This window comes from Bombus terrestris, chromosome 12 (assembly GCF_910591885.1).
Source record: "Bombus terrestris chromosome 12, iyBomTerr1.2, whole genome shotgun sequence".
In the NCBI taxonomy this organism is placed as follows: Eukaryota; Metazoa; Arthropoda; class Insecta; order Hymenoptera; family Apidae; genus Bombus; species Bombus terrestris.
Window position 1 is genome coordinate 7,314,850 of NC_063280.1, and position 21,095 is coordinate 7,335,944.

At 33.0% G+C, this 21,095-nt stretch overlaps 2 protein-coding genes and 1 long non-coding RNA gene across 9 annotated transcripts in view; 2 read left to right on the forward strand and 1 right to left on the reverse strand.

Moving 5' to 3' along the window:
* The window catches only part of LOC100645343 (putative fatty acyl-CoA reductase CG5065), a 44,570-nt gene extending 39,589 nt beyond the window's left edge, over positions 1–4,981 (forward strand). For all 3 annotated transcript variants that reach the window (XM_048410908.1, XM_020866057.2, XM_048410907.1), the window contains one exon: positions 121–4,981. In XM_048410908.1, the coding sequence (XP_048266865.1) occupies positions 121–262 (142 nt within the window). In that variant the 3' untranslated portion in view covers positions 263–4,981. The remainder of the gene's footprint in view (positions 1–120) is intronic.
* A 2,905-nt stretch (positions 4,982–7,886) lies between these two features.
* Positions 7,887–20,697, forward strand: LOC100645213 (protein tramtrack, beta isoform). 5 transcript variants are annotated; one of them, XM_048410899.1, is made up of 7 exons: positions 7,887–8,126; positions 9,978–10,170; positions 10,514–10,766; positions 10,899–11,015; positions 17,929–18,191; positions 18,259–18,609; positions 18,689–20,697. In XM_048410899.1, the coding sequence occupies exons 2-7, from the start codon at positions 10,045–10,047 to the stop codon at positions 19,295–19,297; spliced, it is 1,719 nt and encodes a 572-aa protein (XP_048266856.1). In that variant the 5' UTR covers positions 7,887–8,126; positions 9,978–10,044; the 3' UTR covers positions 19,298–20,697. The 5 variants fall into 5 exon arrangements, with proteins under 5 accessions (XP_048266856.1, XP_048266860.1, XP_048266858.1 ...); XM_048410901.1 differs by lacking the exons at positions 7,887–8,126; positions 9,978–10,170; positions 10,514–10,766; positions 10,899–11,015 and adding exons at positions 13,240–13,374; positions 13,483–13,648; positions 16,630–17,204; XM_048410903.1 differs by lacking the exons at positions 7,887–8,126; positions 9,978–10,170; positions 10,514–10,766 and adding an exon at positions 16,630–17,204.
* LOC125386093 lies at positions 12,332–13,130 on the reverse strand. Its single transcript, XR_007225942.1, has 2 exons — positions 12,859–13,130; positions 12,332–12,575 (listed from the first exon to the last, which is right to left on the reverse strand). It is a non-coding gene; the product is annotated as an uncharacterized LOC125386093 (long non-coding RNA).
* Positions 20,698–21,095: the final 398 nt, after the last annotated feature.

The following is a 21,095-nucleotide window of genomic DNA, read 5'->3' on the forward strand; positions in this document are numbered from 1 at the left end:
TAAATTGTACTTATCATGTTTTCCCTTGTAATCTTCATATTTAACTTAGAAAATATCTTGAAATTATCCTTTTATATATTTATATTATGATACTAATCTATCTGATATAATCTGTTTCAGATTATACTGGATTCACAAAGCTGTGCAATTCGGGGTGCTATTAGTACTACTGCGTTTTCTGTTGTTTCGAAGTACCGTGACCCAAAACGCATGTTATTCATTGGTGTCTCTGGTGTTACGTGTGTGCCGTATAATTGTTTGACGGCTCAGAACGCTGGTTGAGGATCGCGAAAAGCGTTATAACAAACAACAACCACTAATCGTACAGAAGCATAATCTAATGGTGCGAGTTGTTCTCCGACTTCATTGCTCGCCGTTTCCAACGAGCAATCGCTATGTTCAAACATCCCATCGGTTGGCCTTTTCGATGTTTCTATTTGTTCATAATTAAATTAGCGTTCGCTAGAGATATTCAATTCCACAGAGAGGTGCAGTTACGAAACTGGTCCAAAAAAAAAAAAGAAAAAAAACAAACAAACACACATACGGATGATAAGACGTACATTCGAAGCTTTCGAAGTTATATATAAAAGTCACTTTGTTATAACTCCTAAAACTGAACAGAAAGAGTGTAATCACCTTTGAGTAAATACGTCGTCTTTTTGTTCAACGGTAGAAAAGGGAAAAGAAAGTTCAAATATTTACGACCATACGTTTTCTGTGTCGTGTATTTTTCATGACGCCGTCTCAAAAAGGAGTTCCGTTTTTGAATATCGATATTTCGCATATCGTTGATCCGTGGTGACGAGACACTTGAGATATTCGAGCAAGTTTGTTGCTAAAAGATTTGATTCTTGATACTTTTTATCGATCTGTTACATTTAAATCATACCACACGATAGTTATATCGTAAAGTGCGATTTTGAAATTATACGACGTGTGAACTCCGTGAGCCGGTAACTCGAATACTGATCGAAATTATTCGACATTTGCCATAAAACCTTGTGATTTCATTGGTATTTCGTTAAATATGTTTCTTTTTACGGGATCTCTCTTTACATCACTATATCTTGGTGATCAAAAATAAAAGATGCGTAAGAAAGGACAAATTATTTGTATTTTTACATTTTGAAAAGTAATCAGTATCGTGTATAATGTGTCTTTTATTGGTTGACTATTTAAGTAATCGATTCAATCTTCCAGTGAATTTTTGTGATCTTTTAAGCAATAAGGTTCTATCGTGTATTACGTTATAGAGGACACGTCCTGCTACATTTCTTTTTTGCCAAAGCGGAGAAAAAGATTTGAGAGAAAAGAAAAGGGGAAAGAGAAACAGATTTAACATTAATTGTAGAAAATAAATCGAAGCGATTAGATTATTATTATGCGAGTATGTATTTTACAACATTGCCAAACGATTTTAACGCCCGCTAAATTTCTTCCTTTTTCATAATTTTTACGATGTGTAGAAGTAGTGAAAAATTCCTTCCTGTAAAAGATCGTTTAATCCTTTCAGAAGCAGGGATTTTTTTAGACGCCCAACCATTTCCTTAGAGTGAACTTTTTCACGATTTAATGTAATAAGCTGTAATACAGTAAAACTATATGTATAGTACGAAAGCTGGGAGGATTGAACGTTCAAAATTTAGCATCGATTCCTTTCGAGTCTGCGTGGTACATGATTTTTCTTTTTTCTTGGAATTACAAAATAAGTTCTACTACTTTGTTAACGAAGAACAAAGCATAGACTCGAAATGGTCGAAATGATCGAAAAGGAACATTTTTAATGCCAGTTGGAGGAGTTACAAATTCGTCGTGCCTTTGTGTCGTCGCGATCTGGCATTTTGTTCGTTCATTTGTACTGCGACGTAAGATTCATAGATGGATATTTGGTTATGATTTTACGTCGAAGCACACGCTCGGTTCCATCATTCGATTTCACCACCAACGAACCAAGTTACTGTTTCCAAACCGACCACACCAGATATTTGGGTGGTCATGTATAATTACTATTTCTGTATAAAAAAAAGAACTATTCCTATGCGTTTAGTTATTGTTATTATTTTAATTCGATTATTTGTAAAAACAAAAAAGGGAGACATTTAATGGAAAAATGTGCTTGTTATAGCTTTGTTTGATATATTTAAGTTAGCTCGAATTTATCGAGTACATTTACTTGTTTTCTTGTAATTAAACAAATAGATGAAATTTGGGATATATCCTTTCTTATTTTAATGTTCCTTGTTTCCTTATCTCAAGATGTTTTATCAAGATTATTTATAACTTATTATATAAGGTATATTCCTAATGAGTATATATCTATAAGGCTATAACATATACCTATAAGGTGTATAGCCATATATATGAATGTTAAAATTTTAAGTTAATAAATCTAAATGTGTAAAACGAGCATTTGTACGAATAATTTGCTTCGTTTTTGGTGAAATTGAAGATGTAAAAGGACATTGACGAGTGCCAAAACATCCAGCTTGTTATAATTGACACAAATGTAATACGATCACTGCTAAATCATTGCATAGGAGATGGTCAAAACACATTACAGATTACCCCATTGTTTTTATTCATGATCAAGTGCGTTGAAACGTTTTCCTGTAAATCAAGAATACCAATGTAGAAGTCAACACACTGAGATCACGTCATACAGCGTTTTTCAAATCTGCCATCGGTAGACAGACACAACGCATTTATCTAAGTCTTCAAGATGTTAACGCAAACCCTAACCATCAAGAATACCAAGCGTTTGTTATTAGAGGTCTAACCTAAAAAGGAAGACAGAAACTTAAAGACAAGAGAAGACAGGAGCTCAAAAGTTTTTATTAGGACCTTACCATCATCTAATTAAAAATTTAAACGATTTTGAACAAGAAATATAATTTCAATAAATATTCACCATATTATTGGAACTGAAGTAACCAATTATTCTCTGAACTGCTCAAACTCCAACCACAGCGAAATATTAATATTAATATAAAATAAATAAAGTTGTTCGAAAAGCAAAATAGTAACAAAAAATAAAACCATAAATTAGTTACAAAGTACACAAGCGTTTCTTCAAGAAAAAGAAGGAAAATCAGTAGGCAAAAGATTGTAACGACCTGATTGAAGAAATGATTACGTTTAAAACGTTTATCATCCAAACGTGAGCCAAGATACAGAAATATCGGTAGGTATATTAAGGTGTATAACATCCACAATACGTTATCAAAGCTAAAATTTTGAAGGCATTGGCAACTCGTTTTTCTGTTTCGATCAACTTTTCCACGTGCATACATATACGAAAACACTTCCAGTAGCGGCCGATCGGCCAATGTGATTACATTAGAATCAAATATAGGCGGAAAGAGACAACAAATTTATATATATACGAAGTTATCGATGATTAGCGTGAAAAGAATTTTATATGTATGCACGATGATTTGATGCGTCCATTTTTGTTATTCATTCGTATGATCCAAAAAAATATTCACGTGTTTTCCGCTATGCCCTTAACTATATATGTTATATATACTATATAATTATGTATATTATTGCGTTATTGTACTTATATTTTATACAATACACATTCCAACACTCTTCTTTCGATAAGATACATACGCATATATACATACGCATCTTTACGTTTTTATATTGCTATCAACATAATAGAGAAATTTGAAAATGTGTGCTTGGTAATTAATATTTGATACGTTTATTTCAATAATGCCCTCGGTGAATTTGCATAAAGCGTATATAATTTCGCAGATTTTAATTATGTTCGTTAACCCTCTATAACCGATTCTGTGACATCTTTAGCTGATTATTAATTAATATTTAAACGATATAAAATAAAACTGTTAGAAAATACAAATGTTTCTTGGTGAAATTGAAATTTGTAAGTTAATAAATTATATGAAATGGTCCATGGAGGGTTAATTATGAATAAAAATCTTTTATCTCCAATACTAAATCCCATGTGACACAAATCTACACGTGATAAAGTTTTTTAATACTACACTTGTTGCCTGTGTCTTTAAAACAATTGTATTAATCCTCATCCGTACCTCGTGTCAATTTGACACATTTTTCACGTGAAAGATGATGTTAATCCGCTATTTGTAGAAAATTGATCTGACCTTGTGATTTTTATTTTTTTAACGTGGAATATATATGTATATGTATATATTTAGTATTATTAAGGGCAAAACATGCGATAAAAGGGTGTGACAACATTTGTTACAAAAATGGCCCTATCTGTCAATCTGACACACATAGTTCTGATCAAGTCCATTGGCGACTAGTTCATTGCCTTGTTATTGTTGCACAACAATTATGCATTCATTGTACATCCCATGCAGAATGCAATTAGACATGCATAGCTTTACATATTAAAATTTCGTATGGGTATAAAGAAGAGAAGAGGCGTTATGTCTTCTTTTTGTTCTCTTTGTCACGAGACAAAGCTAAGAACATTAATATCGAAGCAATGCGAAGTAGAACACGTGCGAATGAAATCCGATACTTGTAAAGAAGAATTAGTGTGAATGTATGTAAACGACAAGGAGAAAAAAATAATTATTTCATTTCATTGATGTTTTACGATTGTGTCAGTTTGACACACGAGAGATACATTAAATTGTAAAAATGAGGGCCGGATGAGGGTTATGTTAAAACCGCCAGTTTTGAAAACGCGTATATGATTTTTTCGACCAGAAGGACCGACTTCTCCTTCAATTCTCTTCTGAAAAGAGCATATGACATTTTTAAATTGATCATCTCGTGTCCTTAAGTTCGAACGGGCTTCCTTTTGATATTTATTTCATTGCGATATTTATTATTATCCATCGTTCAAAAATGCTGCCAAGAAACAATGAAAGATTACATACTACATATGCTAGGAAGAGAGCGAAAACAAGGAAAGTATCATGACGAAGAAGAGAAGAGAAGAGGAATGAATAAACCTTTGTGAAAAGTCGATCGAATAGAACGTTGAAAAAATGACTAAAAGACGAGGAAGAAAGAAAAACTATGTGAAGGAGTAATGCCACCGAAGGTCACCGCCTGCTAGTCTTGTCTATATTGTTATTCGGTTACATAGTGCATATAAGGAAACAATATTTAATATAATCGATTTAATTAATATTGTACTTCTATAAATTACATTAAAAACAATGAACCATTACAAACGAATCTTTTAACATGCCCTTTGGAACGGTTAATAAAAATAATTCAAAGAAACAGTCTCGCTGGTGTATTGAATAATTCATAAAGTTATAACATTTATAGAATTACAAATTATATTTCGAAGCCTTTTATTATTTTTCATTTTTCAAATTTACGTTATTAATGTAAAATATTAAAGCACGAAAACATTAATGAAAAAAAACGAAACACTCTTCGTCTCTTATTTTTATTACAAAAATTGGTTGTTATATAATCTAGCACATGATATTTCTTTTGTATTAATTTTTTAAATTAACAAATCTTTACATTAAAAGAAAATATAAATATACGATAAAAATATGCGAACGAAGATTCTAAATAAGATAAAAGAGATAAACATAAAAGTAGAATGGGATAGAAATATACGCGTTGGAGTCGATCAAGTCAAAGTAGAAAAGGACGAGTTGTTACGGGAAGGTGGTGTAAGAACAACACAATACGATCGTATAGTACTTAAATGCTATCAAGAATGTAGTAAAACGTGACGGATCGAATTTCACGCAGTAAAATAGTATTAAGAAGAAAAAACAAAAAATGAGCATTCTTGAAAAAGAAAGAAAGATGGTATAATACGTTTGGAGTGTTGAAATGTAGCAAATAAAATTATACCAAAAAAAGAGCTTTGTTTTATAATATTTCATACTTCAGTTTCCAACATAAATTTCGTTCAATATTTTACAGTACTATACGTTGTACTTTTTAAACATGTAATATAACATATTAAGAGCACATGCAACTAAATATTTGGGAGATTTTATTATGTATAGGATAAATAAAAAGTATCTTCTTTTTGGGCTTTTTTTAAAAGATTATTATAGATTCAGAACACAATGAATCTTGATATACATATGTATATTCCTATGCTATACAAGTGATCATTGCGGATAGTTACAGGCTTTTATCTACAATGATACGGATGTTCCCAATTTTACCAATCCAGAATGTCTTACCATGCGTATTGATTTTCATGACCATATTACATTACAGCTTTTCCATGAAAAACAAATATTTTTATGCTACTACAGAATCGATAATCACGATGAATTCACGATATACACATATATGTATATATATAGAATATTCTGTATACATTAATAGTTACGATACAATTATAGGAAGTGAATGATTCTACATGAAAAAATAAGTCGAAAAAGTAGAATAGAATTATTTTAAATGAAATTTTCTTTTCCAACAAATTTTGAAATCCTTATATAAAATAAGTAATTTTGAAGATTCGCTTTAATAATACAGATAAATAATTGTTCAAAATGCTGCCAATTGTTCAGCGTGTATAGCTGCGTTCTTTTTTAATTAAGTTATTATGCATTTTAACCTATGTTGTGTCTTTCATGATTCCAACGCTGAAACAATCCTCGTTTTTAGTTACTGAGATTTTATTGTATATTTTTAAATATAATAAGTCACGTTTTCAGTAAATTCACAAAATTCAACACATTTACCGTCAATTAATATTATGTTTCCAAATTATTTGATTTTTAAATTAAATATGTTTTCCATCCCTCTTGTAATTTAAAAAATATTCCTTGTGGCTTAACAATTATACTTTTAACTTTCTCATTTTACTCACTGTTCATGTTTCTCGCTCTAATTGAATCAGAATCCTATCCAGATCCTATGCTATTTATTTCAGTTCGTGCATCTTATTGTCAGAGTAAGAAACATGAAGCATAAGATAACAAGAAAAGTTACCATACGAGTATATTTCTAGAGTGAAATAAAATTGTTTGCAACTTGCAGATAATGCTCAAACGAAAATCCTCAAACTAAATTTTTGCAATGAAATTTTTTTTCATTATCTCAATATCTAGAATTGACCCTACAAATATTCTCCACATATTTTGAGATACTATATAAATATCTGTGTGTATACTGGTATATACATGTATCTACAGTTGTTTTAGCAGAGATACAAGAGCGTCGCTACTGTCAGTTTTTTCCATAGATCGGTGTTCAGTCCATCGATGCCGCTTAATAAGCCTATAGAATGTCAGAAAACAGACGAAAAATTAAAAGTTATTCTGTGTCGCCTTGAAACACGCTATACTGTATATATATATATATATATATATATCTACAATCAACATGAATGAATAGTCGTCTTAACAAAGACATGAACGCATGGCTATTGTCATTATTTTTATAGATTGACGCCCATCGAAACGAGTTAATAAACCAAAGACGGTTATACAAAAGTGTGGTAAGCGGCAAACGGTGAGCGATAAGCGACAGGGCGACAAAACAAGTGACGATGGAGCCGCAAAAATTAAATCAAACTTATAGATTTACATATGTGGAATAGGTCATATATAGCAGCTGAGCGACCAGCGATAAAAGATTGTCGCTTACCGCCTACCGCTTATTGCTCTTCGATCCTAATCGCTAATCGTGGCCCAATACGTAACATTGTAAACAGACAAACACTGAGATAATTTAGTAACAATCTCGTGGAAAGCGCCATCCGTGCGTAAATGGTAAAAGTGTGAAACGATGGCGCGTGAATAAACCACAGACGGGTGCCATAGTGCCGTTCATTGATTGCGCTTGTCCGGTGCCATATTCCTTGTTCCAGAGTGTGGCGTTTATTGCGCAAAATCCAATCACTAGCGTTTCGCCATTTTTGTTGACCATTCAGTAGATTCCGCGAAAACGGCTATAAGGCAGCCTGTCCGGCAAAAGTGATCACGCTCGTTACCTAAATATCGATTCATCTCGATTCAGATCCAGAATCGCGATTAGATTCGTAGAATAAACGATAGAGTTCTTACCGTTCCTTTTTCTCACTATACTCGTTACTTTCTCAATTTATGTATGTATAATGTACATATACATAACTGTACTTTGAACGTTCCTACGAATTTTGTGATAGAATTACGCATCGACAACACGTGAGTATTATTGTTACTTTGATACTTCTCATTCATGTAGAAAATGATGCTCTTTTCGATGACGGAGTAAATAAAAATTTCATCTTAATTCTTCAACCGTGCGTTCGTTGATGTTGAGAAAGGCTGTGCCACGGTTGTTTTTAATTTATAATTTTGTTTAAGTTTCTATTGTCAATATATTTCCTTTCTTATAACTTATTTATTATATTATTATATATTACACTCTTTTGGAATTATATTCCTGGAAAATGAGAAAAAGGAACTTAAACCTTCACTTCTACGGAATTTTCCTACTTTCTTGTTTACCGGAAGTGCTAGTTCGAAGATGGTGGAAACGAAAAGTAAAAATTGCAGCAGAGATACGTTCAATGACGCACGGATTTTTTTACATTGATTACTAATGTGTTTTTTATTATAAATTTACATGTCTCTCAAATTTTCACACTTTGCATAACAAACTAAATAAAATCTTCGAACAGTGATATGTATAGACGTCAATATTGATATTGGTACAATGAAGTGATGAGTACTTCGAACCAACTTTTATCTTATATTTTTCCACACTTTCCATGAAGTAATACGGAATAATGTAAAGTAAAAAAAAGGTACATAAAAAGGTTGACAAAAATAATATTAGAAAATCGCAAAAAAGCAATAAATGTGCAAACATATTCGATAAAAAAGAGACAGGATGGACAAATTAAATATTCGCACTGATATGAGATAGAAACGCAATCTAAGCAATGTGTACATTTATCTTCTTTCGAATGAAACTCGTCATTTATTACAAAGATAAGCTCTTTCAATAATTTATTTAATTTATTATCGATCTAGATATTCCAAATAATTTTAATTTTTAATAACCAATAATAAAATGAACGATACGAAAATTCTGATTTTTTACAATCAATTTCCAAACTTTTTATTTATTACAATTATTGCAATCTATTATAAAAAATTTACATCTCTGGGAACTCGATATAATCTTACTTCTTTAATAATAAACAATACGAACATTTTGATTTTTGTCTCAATTAATTTCGAGACGGACGATTTCTCCGCATACTTCGCCGTGAATGCAATTTTAGATCTAGCCAAATGAAATAATGTAATCGAAAGCGAAGTGTAAAAAAGACGAAGTAAGGAAGGCAGAGGTTGAAAAAAGAATGGTCAGCCTGCGGACGAACACGAGGCAGACTGAAATTTCTAGCACGCACGATTTCCGAGGTTCTATAGACTCTCTGTTCATTTCTCTGTTCCGTACTATTTTTGGCGTGTGCATAGGTATGGAGACGTTTAGGCGATTTCACAGTAATAGAAGCCGAGCTAACAGATGCAATTGCGCAAATCGTTTTGCCGGTATATCGCTCGAGATCGACGGCCGTGCATGCCTCAGATCGAAAAATCGCGTCTGAATTTGGGAGTGAAGCTTGGCACGCGTCGATATCTTTATTCTCTACATGATAGAACATAATTTTTGATAAATTTAATGCTTTATGCGAATAAAATGAAATGAATGTTAGCAATTTTTTTAATATACGTATATATGTCATAAACAGGATTTTTAATAAACCTTTTATTCAAATAAAATGTGAATTAGTAGTAAATTAATTTGATAATTTAATAAGTTTTGTTTATCATTCAATAGAAATTTTTGATATATTAATAATTGTCTTTTTATAATATATAAATATTACTAATGAGGCGTAAGTTTGATATTAAAAAGAAAAATAGTATATGTACTCAAAATACAGTTTAAAATACAACACTTTATTGAAATTATATTACTTATACATATATAGGAATGTTTCTAATAATATTTCTTTTTAGTAATGCTAATTATCTTTTCAGGTCAGTATCACGAAAAATAGGCCGTTGAGAGTTTACAGTACTTAGCACCGGGGAAAATAAAAAAAGAATGAGCAGGATGCCACAACGCGTGAAAAGTGCGTCCAACGTAAACAAAACGCAGATCAAGGAAGAAGCTTCCACATCGTCCGTTCTTGCCGGGAATTCTAGCGATGATGATCCGAACGTAGCCGAAGTATAAAATAAAAGAATTTAGGAATCACTTAATATTTAATTATCAAGTTTTTTTAAATAATTAGAATCGTTTGTATAAAATAAAATTATTATTTCACTATTATGCGAATCAAAAAATCAGATGTAACTGGATATTTACATAACTGTTTCGTAGTAATATACATATAATAATATATACAATGACTGCAAAAGGTATTTGAACACGACTGTATTTATCGTAGGAATCGTATTTATCGTAAGAATATTAATTAAATAGATCTAAGTATATTTAATTTTATATTTAATAGTACTTTCATATGACTATAGAACATGAAACGTCTAATTAAAGATTCCGAACTCTGCAGGTTGTACTATCGAATAAAGGCGGGCCAAAATTAATTCACCACGGTTATATGTATACATTGCACAAGAAGCAACCGTACAATATCCGATGGAGATGTGTTCGCAGAACTATGCATTGTAGAGGCAGTCTTATCACTACCACGAGTTGGACGAAGCCAAGGGTGCGTATGGAGCACAATCATAAGCCAGACTTCGCGGCCGTTCAGGTTGCCAGGAAACGGTACTTGGCTCTTGGCAAACCTAGCGTGTTAACAAGTAGGTTCACAAACTTTTCCATTGATTATGATTTAGCTCGTTTATCGATTCCTGCCTGAATTTTCAAAAATACATCTGAGGGGATATTTCCATAATACATAATATCACGTTTAAACTTTGTGTGTTTCGTAGACGTAGAAAGAAATACTGTCAAGTCTATGAACGTACCACAACGAGTGCTTCACAAGGAGAATAATGTACCAGAACAGAAAGGTAGGAGACCGAAGACGCGAGCTACAGCCAGGAAAAGTAAGTGTTTTGAAGACTTTTATAATTGTTAATAATTTATTAATAATCAGAATCCAATCTTGGAAATCCAATATTGGAAATGGTTTGTTATATGTTATATAGTATTGTGTAGAATGGATTATTCTTTTTGATATGTGATTTAATAAATTATTGTGTTTTAAATTAATACACTAATGAAACTCATTAAATGATTCTCCAGAAGATTAATAGGGAATAGAAAAATCAGTAGAGCGATTAGATACAATCAAAGAAAAAGAGATTCATATTTCTAGCTATCGATTTAAGATTACTACGAATGAATTGGAAAGTTATAACGAATTAAACACTGCAACTCTTATTACATTTACAATGAGATGTACGAATGATTCTACTATAAAAAGAATACTGAATATATGTAGTCGTGTTCAATTATCTAGCATATAAATCATCGTATAAATATTAATTTTAATTAAAACGACTAAGAATACATAAATTTCAATGTTTGGGAATTTATACAATATATAATTTTAGATCTATAATTTTAGACTAGCATTACAAATATGATGAATTGAATCTTTCAATCAGTCAGGACTAACAATTACGTGGAAAATATATGAATTTATTCTGTTGGGTTAATGTTAATGCCCAGCGTAATCGCTGTATATAAATCCGCACTATCTCACATATTCAAAAACAAATTATTGTTAGCGATCGTTCGTCTAAAATCAGGCGGGAGTATTATCACGCGATTGATAGCCAACAGTTATTTTATATATACTTACGTACACTTACTCACACATATAGACGGTCTTTTATATAACATAATATTCGAAATGTTCGTAAAAATTATAATTATTTCATTATTTCTGCAATCGTTTGGATCGTTAACTTTATTTTTGTTTAACTATGAAGTTACTAATAAATACTATAGGAGAATATATTGTGTGATAAATATCATATTACACTAATTTATAGAATAATTTGTTTTGTTTTTAATAAACATTTTATCATTGTGCAAATAATTAAGGCAAAACGTAGTTTTTTTATAATGAGAAAATATATTCTAAAATAGTATTAAAATTGTAATAAGATCTTCTCACCATTTTTTAATACAATAAATGAAATCAGACAAATAAAACTGCTCGGAATTTAAAATGAAACACAGTAGCGGTAAAGTAATCGCTTGAAAACCATCAGTGTGAATATGCTCTCAATCCTTGCATTTCTATAGCCAGATCATTGGAGATCTGCCGAATCTAAAGTAATAACGCATGAAGTTTCAGAAACTATTTATGTTAGTCGTAAAATGACGGAGTTAACAAATAAGAGGAGAAAAATTTCTATTTGCATTTATCTTTATTTTCGTTTATATTTGCAATATTCGCTTTATACATAATGTAACAGTTTTATACAACAGATGCAGTAAAACTAAATAAGAGCAAAACACAAAGGAATATTTATCTGTTTTTCTTACAGTATCATTTATTTATAATTTCCCATTTTTCGCTCGAGTGGTAGATCTCATGGTGAAGATGGCGAAATACCGACGACATATCGATTGTTATCGATAACCCTCGCTATCTAAAACAATCGATGTTGTTTTGTCATTATCGATAATTTTGATATTTTTGTTTTATATTTATAAGCACATATTCATTCATAAATATCCAAAATAGAAGTCAATCAAAATCTAACTATCAGATGACAGATTGCAATTCTTAACTACCAATTCTACCATAGATTTCATTGGTTAGAAAAATTCGTGGAATTTAAACTATCGAAAATAATCGATAATCATCGAAGATTGTGACTATCAATATCTCTCTAGCTCTATTTCAAAGTCCGTACTCGGAGGGTTAATTACCGCGTAAAGAACGCGACCCAATGGGCAAGAGACGCATTTCAATTTGCGTGTACAGTGTGTCCAAGATGGCGGGCATCTTGAAGATGCGCGCGAGAAAAAGGGAGCTGTGGTAAGCGGCTCCCGATCGATGAGAATTCGCTCGGACGAGGCTCGAGTGAGTCGAACGTGATCAGGTCGGTTAGTAATTCCTTAGCGAAGAGAGACCCGGGAACGCGCACACGATAGCAACACGAAACACGGTACGGATAATATGCGTCGACGACCGGCGGCGCCGTCGCACATGCGCGCCCTGACGCGCCCCTGTTCGTCCACCGATTTCGATTTTAGTCACTCCCGGGTTCGGCTTCGGGGAAAATCGTTCCGCTCTCGTAGCGAGCCTTACTCGTCCAGACGCGTCGTGAAAAAAACTCGCACGGATTTTAGTAGCGATTTTTGGTCGATCGAGTAGAAATACAAACGCGTCCCTACACGAGCCACAACTCTCTAACATTCGACAATTTTTCCTATTCGCAACGAGTAGATATATATATATATATATATATACATATATATATATATATATATATATATATATATATATATATATACATATATATTTGTACGCTTCGACGTATACCACGAAAGAGAAGGAACGAGAAAGAGAGAAGCAGATTTTTGGGCGATTATTTCCTTGTGTCGTCGTTCACGGACGATCGTATCCCAATACCGGTTTAATCGTCAGACGTTTACACGGGCCAGCGAGATTAGACACGCCGAGAATAACGCGATAGGAAACCAGTGTTGATCTTTGGTAAGAATCTGATCGAGCAGAGAAGTATCGAGAGAGAGAGAGAGAGAGAGGGAGTGAGAGAAGAGAATTTTGGACGAGAAATCGAGCAATTCATTTGTGTAGTTTAGAATATCACTCCTGGGAATATCGTACGAGGGTCGATAAATTGTCGCGTGGTCGTTGTCGGTACAACGGTTCTCTGACGCGGCGCACAATACCGAAAATCGAACCGGTTCGTAGCCGCGAATCGACCAACGAACTGGATTCAGTCTAAGTGACACCGTAACGAACAACAGAGAAAAAAAGAGGAACGAAAACAGAGAAAGAGAGAGAGAGAAAGAAAGGAAAAAAAAGCACAGAGAGGTAGAGTAAACGTAACGACGTAGCAGCGGCGTGTGCTACTCGATATCGTGCTTGGTCCCAACGGTTGCCATTTTATAGTCAGTCGCTCACGAGAGTTCTTCGGGGAGGCAAGAAGGAGAGGGAGAATTGAGTAAGAACAAAAGAGCGAGTAAGATAATGCGAAAAAGGTAGAAGGAGCGAGAGAGGGAGAGAAAGAGAGAGAGAGAGAAAATAAAGAAGAGAGAAGGATCGAGCGAACGTAGCGTATGAGACGGGAAACGTGGTTTGATAGTGGGGAGAAGGAGGGGAAGATATTGAAGTAGGAAAGAGAGAGAAGAGAAGAAAGAAAGGAACTTCGCAGATGGAGTAGAACTTCCGTAGATGTTTTTAGATTGTTTTCGATCATACGTACGTGTAAATTTATGGGAATGAAGCTTTTTCTCTCTTCTTTCTTTTTTCTTACTTTTTTTTTTGATAGTTTGTGTCAACTAACACGTTGTAATGCAATATCGATTTGGCCTGCGTAATATACGTGTGGTATACTATCGCACGTTCTCATCGGATAAATCGTTAATACGTATTATCCGTGTGTCGTCTACTGAGTGATGATACGGTGTGCTAAAAGGAGTGGGAGTAATAGAGAGGCATTCAGAGACGAGAAAGATAGTGCGTGAACGCACTATATACATGTATACTTTATCTACTCAGTATGATTATCGTTAGCGCTTTTTTACAGTATCTCACTATACCGAAAAATTTATATCATATATTATAGTATTTCAATATTTATTCCTTTTATAAATTTAACACCTTGTGTGTTAAATTTATTATTGTTATTGTATTTAGTATTAGTATTTAGGATTGTGAAATATATTTACTTATACTTGTTAATACTTTCAAATTTAATTATGGTATTTATATTGGTAGAGCAGAAGTATTTTATTATTTATAAGGTCTTTTAACATAATATAAAAAATACATTATTTTGGATAGAGTTTAATAAAGGAAAATATTTTTTTCATCTATTTATTCTTATTCTCTTACAAAATTATTCTACACAGTCAGAAATAAGAATTCAACATCATCTGTTTATTGGATAACGATCCTACGATCTAATTTCTCATCCTACTCAATGTTTGAAATAGGTTACATGATATGATAATTCTCGACTAACCAAACGTGGTAAATCAACGAACATCATCATAGATTCACTTACAACCGAGATATACTCACTACTCGCCATCACATCATTTTCTTTATGTCAAAATCATGAATGTGCAAACTTTTACTTTTTCAGTAAAGAAGTGGACTGAATATCTTTCTTTTTGTTCTCATATGAATTGTATTTACGAGTGTAATATAACAGATGTGTAGTAACAGGAGCATAGTAGTTATTAACTCTAAGGCTTGATTCATCATTTCGGATCTACCGAATTGCATATTCATAATTTAATTTAAATTAATCTACAATATAATGCCATACATCTTTCCTTTTTTATTTTTCAACTTATCGCTCGTTTATGAAGTAAAAGAAAAAGTATGATTAGGACACCAATGCCAAGATGTTGTTACGAGTAATCGATTTGTGAATTAACGCGGGAAAATGTCGTTTCTTTATGTTGTTTTACGTCTTGTGTAGAATGTAGAGTACAGCTATACTTCTCTAACTCGCCAGAGATGGGAACCTTATTTGGCCAATTATTCAAAGAGGTAGATCTAGGAAATCTCAAATATCTTCTCCATTAACCTATTAAGAGTCAATATTGCGTTAATACGACATATTATTTTAAAGTTCTTATTTTCAACAACTTTTCAACTTCTCAGATTTTTAAATCTTCAAATGTTCAGACCTCCAGATTTTCAAATTTGTGCATTTTTTAGTGTTGTATATTATTTATTTTTTTACGCTATATTTCATAGCTTGGTCCTTAATAGGTTAAGTGAGAGTGAAAGATGAGTATCTGACACATTTATTCATTTTACATATATATCCATGTTAGTAGTTCTGCATTAAGTAATCACCATTTTGCTACATGAACTGACCGTCGCTATCTCCATCACTTCGCGAAACTATTATAATTTCATTGAGCTTCTAATGTTACGTACTTATGTAAAATAAACGAATGTGTCAGGTATTCTATTTTACTCACATTTAATGGAGAAGAAACGTATCTCCTAGAAATAAGGTCCCGATCCGTGGTCAGTTAGTGGAGCATTACCTTGTCCTCTTTAGTCAAAAAATGTTTTACCTAGCATTTTTTCATTATCCAAACTAAGAAGAGAGATTCAAAATTCGTTAATAAAACAAGTTTCCTTCCTGGTATTGTAGTACCATGGATTTCACAGAATTCTTTTTTCATAGCCGCATACCTTTTTCATACCTGTTTAAGTATCCAACCATGATCTATCATAACTCATAACGTTACAAATATCTCAGTTTCTTTAAATTTCATAAACTCGTAGAATACATGTGGACAAAATAGCACTGAAAAAATTACCAAGCAAACCCTTGAAATTCTTTCTTTATATCCACAATGTTAAAAACTAAAATTTAACAATATAAATTGATTGAAATAAAAATTGTATAAATGTTGCATTAACGCAACGTTGGCTCTTAGTGGGTTAACGCGGCAGTACTGTATCGCGTTTTCGTCCCACAGAGAAAACACGCCATTGGAACGAAAATACGATCAGCGTGGAATTGGCGATCGACAAAACAGCGAGTCAAATACGAGCACGACGGCTACGACGGTGGGTCGGCTTGTACTGGTGGCCTGCAAGGACACCGTGAAGCTGACTACCCGCCGTCTCCTGCAGGAGCGTCAACGTGACCGAAATTGCCACGCGAAAGTCATCACGTCTTCCAACGCGGATATCGTGGAGGGCATCCGGCTCGAGGACGTCACCATGAAGCAGGAACCCGAGGACGAGGAGGATTCCTACCTGGAGGCAGTCGAGATGCCGTCTCTATCGCCCTCGTCATCCAGCAATAGGAGCGCAGGTGCAGCACATCGTGTTCGATCTCATGCACGTAGTCTACGTTCTATGACGAACCCAAGCGCGGTTTGGGCACATTTTGATCTGTGTGCTAACGATCCTCTACGTGCACTGTGTCGAATCTGTGGGGCAGTGGTGGTTAGAGGCGGGGCAAATCCACGACAGTGTGGTACAACGAACCTTCATCGACATCTCAGGGTACATCACGGTGGCAGACTCATTGGCACTCGCTATCACGGTAATAGTTGTCGGTCGAACCTTTCAGAAGCCGAACTGATGATTATATTGTGGATGTTTATACATTTATGAGAATGCATATAATACTTATATACTTAATACCATAATTTGGTCCCACTATTAATTCCAGCTCTATTCATCTCAGTAATTCATCAGTATGACCAGTAATTCACTCACAATAAGGAACAGGTTATAAGCATCTAACAGTACAAGTATTCAGAATCAGTAGTGCATTGTTGACTGAGCTAGTTATATTGCAGTAAGATGATGTAAACAATCCAAAATTCCAAGATGAATTCAGGGAAATAATGCTTGTAATACTCATTTTTCTCTACTTTTCCATATATGAAGTTGATCAGAGTGGTTTCTGAATGATTTGATCATGTACTAGTACTTCTATACTAAGAGAGTGATAGTATGTAATTTGATAATTGTATCGAAGCTATTAATGGTTATTGCTATTATGTGTATGAGTTTATGCAAGATAATCTTCGAAATATGGTTTATATTTATTATATGAATAATATTGGGATCTCTGTAATCAGAGGACTTTTTATTACTTGAGTAGTGAACAATCTGGGGAATATATCCATTTTTAATGTATCTTGTTGACATTTTCTGGAGAATCATTTTAATGAACATGAGTGGACATGAATTATTTGTATCTTTATATGCTGTATTAGTTATATTTATGAACTGAAAGTAATAATAGTTGTTTTTCACAGTACTACAATCACCTCAGACCAATTCAACTGGCAAGACTATAAGAATAGCAGCGCAGTCCTTGGTAAGATCTCATATTAGAAATATTGCACCAGCACCTATATCACAGCAACAACAGCAACAGCAGCAACGACAACCAAAGACTCTTGTGTTAAAAACAATACCCTTAAAAGTAAAGCAGGTTGCACCTACGACCATTAAAATGCCACCCCGACAGATAAATCAGGGAGTGCCTCATAATGTCGTACATCAACAGCCTACAGAGGTAGTGACATTATTACGTATCAGTTTCTATAGCAATAACTTAAATATTTAATATCTTTGTTTTTCAGGTTTGTTTAAGATGGAACAGTTATCACAGCAACATGCAGAACAGTTTCCCATCTTTATTGGATTCTGAACAGTTCGTCGATGTCACTCTGGCCTGCGAAGGCCGCTCGTTGAAATGTCATAAAATGATACTGTCAGCATGCAGTGATTATCTCGCGGATCTATTACGCGAAAATCCATGTCAGCATCCGATCATTTTAATGAAGGATCTTAAATTTTGGGAAGTAGAAGCACTAGTCAAATTCATGTACCGCGGAGAAGTAAATGTCGCCCACGATAAACTGCCACAATTGTTGAACGCAGCTGAGGCTTTACAAGTAAAAGGATTAGCCGGTCCAAATCCTTCTTCACGGGTGAACAATATTTTTTTATTGTTTAATGGATCTAAGATTCCGTTGATACAAGTTTTTACAAAGCATATTTTTTTGACAGAATCCAAAGCCGCCTTTACTTATTCCGCAATCGAAACCAGTAGTATCTCAGCAAGTTCCTCGAGGCGCTTCAGAGACCAAAGAGAAACCTTCCACTTCTGGAGTTTCTACGCCTTCTAGTCCTAAACGCGCGCAAAAACGACAACACTCGGAACCGATCGAGCCAAAACCTTTTACAAAGATACGCTTACAACGACCTGTTACACCGTCACAGATTACTACGGTTAAGTTGGAACCCCTAGATATCCCTCTCAGTCCTACGGAGATGTTCCCCGAAAATAACGAGGACAGTTCAACTCCGTCGAATTTTGACAAACTCATGAGTTTACACGAGGAAGATGATCCAGGTGGCAACGAGGCTACCGATGGCGAAAGAGAAATTCATTTCTGCGAGATATCCGACCCACCCGATATAAACGATAGCGAGGATCAAATGGAATTTGTACCTACGGACTTTTTAGAACAAGAACAAGACATAGTCGAAGAAACGGATACAGCCTCAAACAAAGATTGCAAAGAAGAAGAATCTAGGGAGGATTATAATTCTGTTGAACTCGAGGTCGGTGAAGGAGACGGAGTTGAATGTTCAAAAGAAAAGAAGCCGGTTTAGTGAGATGTTCTGAATTCAGTATTTGGTTTGTTTGACGGAAATGGAGTAAGATTGTCGTTTCGGATTTTTAACAAATTCTTGGAATTATCCAGTATTGCCACGAGACTTTTATTTTGTTAATCAAGTATTGATTTCAATGGTTTCCTCTTTTCTTCGAAATTAATACAAGAGAGAATAATGTATATATACATATATCTATATATTATTTTTGTGATAGTGTTTTATGAAATCTATTATTAGCATTAAATCATTATGCAATATATGCAATTTTAACTTTATTTGTGTTTAATCAGACGCAACGCAACATGAAGTTATACATATATTGAGATTTTACCGTTTGTTCTCAGAGTAATATGACAAATATTTCGTCGACATTGTAAATAGAACGTAAACGATAAAAAGTAAAACTATTTTTATCACTTACTGTATGAATCGTAGCGGCTACGTATACCTTTCGAGTATTTTCTTCAAGTTCACTGTTCGAAACTGATATTTCTATACAAACAACTATGCCAGAAAGTATGAGAGAGATATTTAAGTGAACATTATTAATTAATTACACATATTTACAAGAGTACCTATAACTACTTTTCTTGCATAGTTCTTAGAAATTCGAATACGATATATGACTTCTACGTTGTCAAACAATTTTAATTTATTTGTTGAACAAAAACTTTTATATTATACTTTTTTAAATCGTAGATCGATTTCATTAGTCAAGTAGAAATTGATCGATTATTTTAAATTCGAATGACATTTGAATCTGATGAAAATCAATTTGAATCATTAATGAAAATTCGGAGATTACCTATTCCTACTTTAATAACAAATATGCTAACAGCATAAAAAAGATATAGCTTCTTAAGAAGAAAGTTGTACCTGTTAACTTTCATGGTCGTTTGCAGTATAATATAATGATAAACAGTACAGCGGATTAATATTTTTTGTTATTTGTGTTGTATGAAATTTGTTTATTTTAATAATATCCTTTTAAATCTGTACGTAGGCATTATATGGAATAAGATGTCTGAATTTACTAATACATTAATGAAAATCAAATACATTCATGCATTAATCGTAAAAATTCATTATTATTAAATAAAATTGCAAAATTAATAAAGTGATAACTCGATATATCATACTTTTTATTACATTTCTACCTTTTATCGTAGGTTCCTAAAGATTATTGCGTAAATTTTACTTCGAAAAAAGAATTATCTTTTTAGCATTATACGAGTATGTAAGCGTTATGTAAAAATAACATTCTACGTATATGGTATATATTAAATCGAAGCTAGCGGCAAAATTACGTTTGTTGTAAAAATTTATGTATGATTGAAAAGTATATGCACATTGTATAACATGTGAAATTGTGTTATAAATAAACTGCTATAATAGTACACAGCGAAATAATATGCGTTAAAACGTTATATGCGTTTATTCTAAAAAATTTACTAGTTTTACTATTTTTCTATGGCAAATCACCTTTCTTTAAAATAAAGAATTATAAATAAAATTGAAAAAAGAAAAATATGTTATCGATTATTTGGGAAAATTCGAAAAATTATTATGTATCGTAACTAAATATTAATGGAACTGTAATTGTATATAAGTTCCTTCTATGTTTAGCATCTTTATACATATATTAATATGTTACATTCTTTGAATAGATAGAAAAATTCCTTGTTCTCATTTTATTGCTAAAAATATTGTCGAGTTTCAAAATATAAACATAATTAATCGTACAGACTTTATTATATAATTTCAAGCACTCAAGTTCAATACTCCCAATAAAAAG

What these genes read in the sequence shown, in the direction of transcription:
- LOC100645213 (XM_048410899.1), top strand. Translation starts at nt 10,045, where the DNA reads ATGAGCAGGATGCCACAACGCGTGAAAAGTGCGTCCAACGTAAACAAA. An exon ending in CAAACCTAGCGTGTTAACAA is followed by an intron (nt 10,767 to 10,898) that starts GTAGGTTCACAA and finishes TGTGTTTCGTAG; the next exon opens with ACGTAGAAAGAAATACTGTC. An exon ending in GTCCAAATCCTTCTTCACGG is followed by an intron (nt 18,610 to 18,688) that starts GTGAACAATATT and finishes TTTTTTTGACAG; the next exon opens with AATCCAAAGCCGCCTTTACT.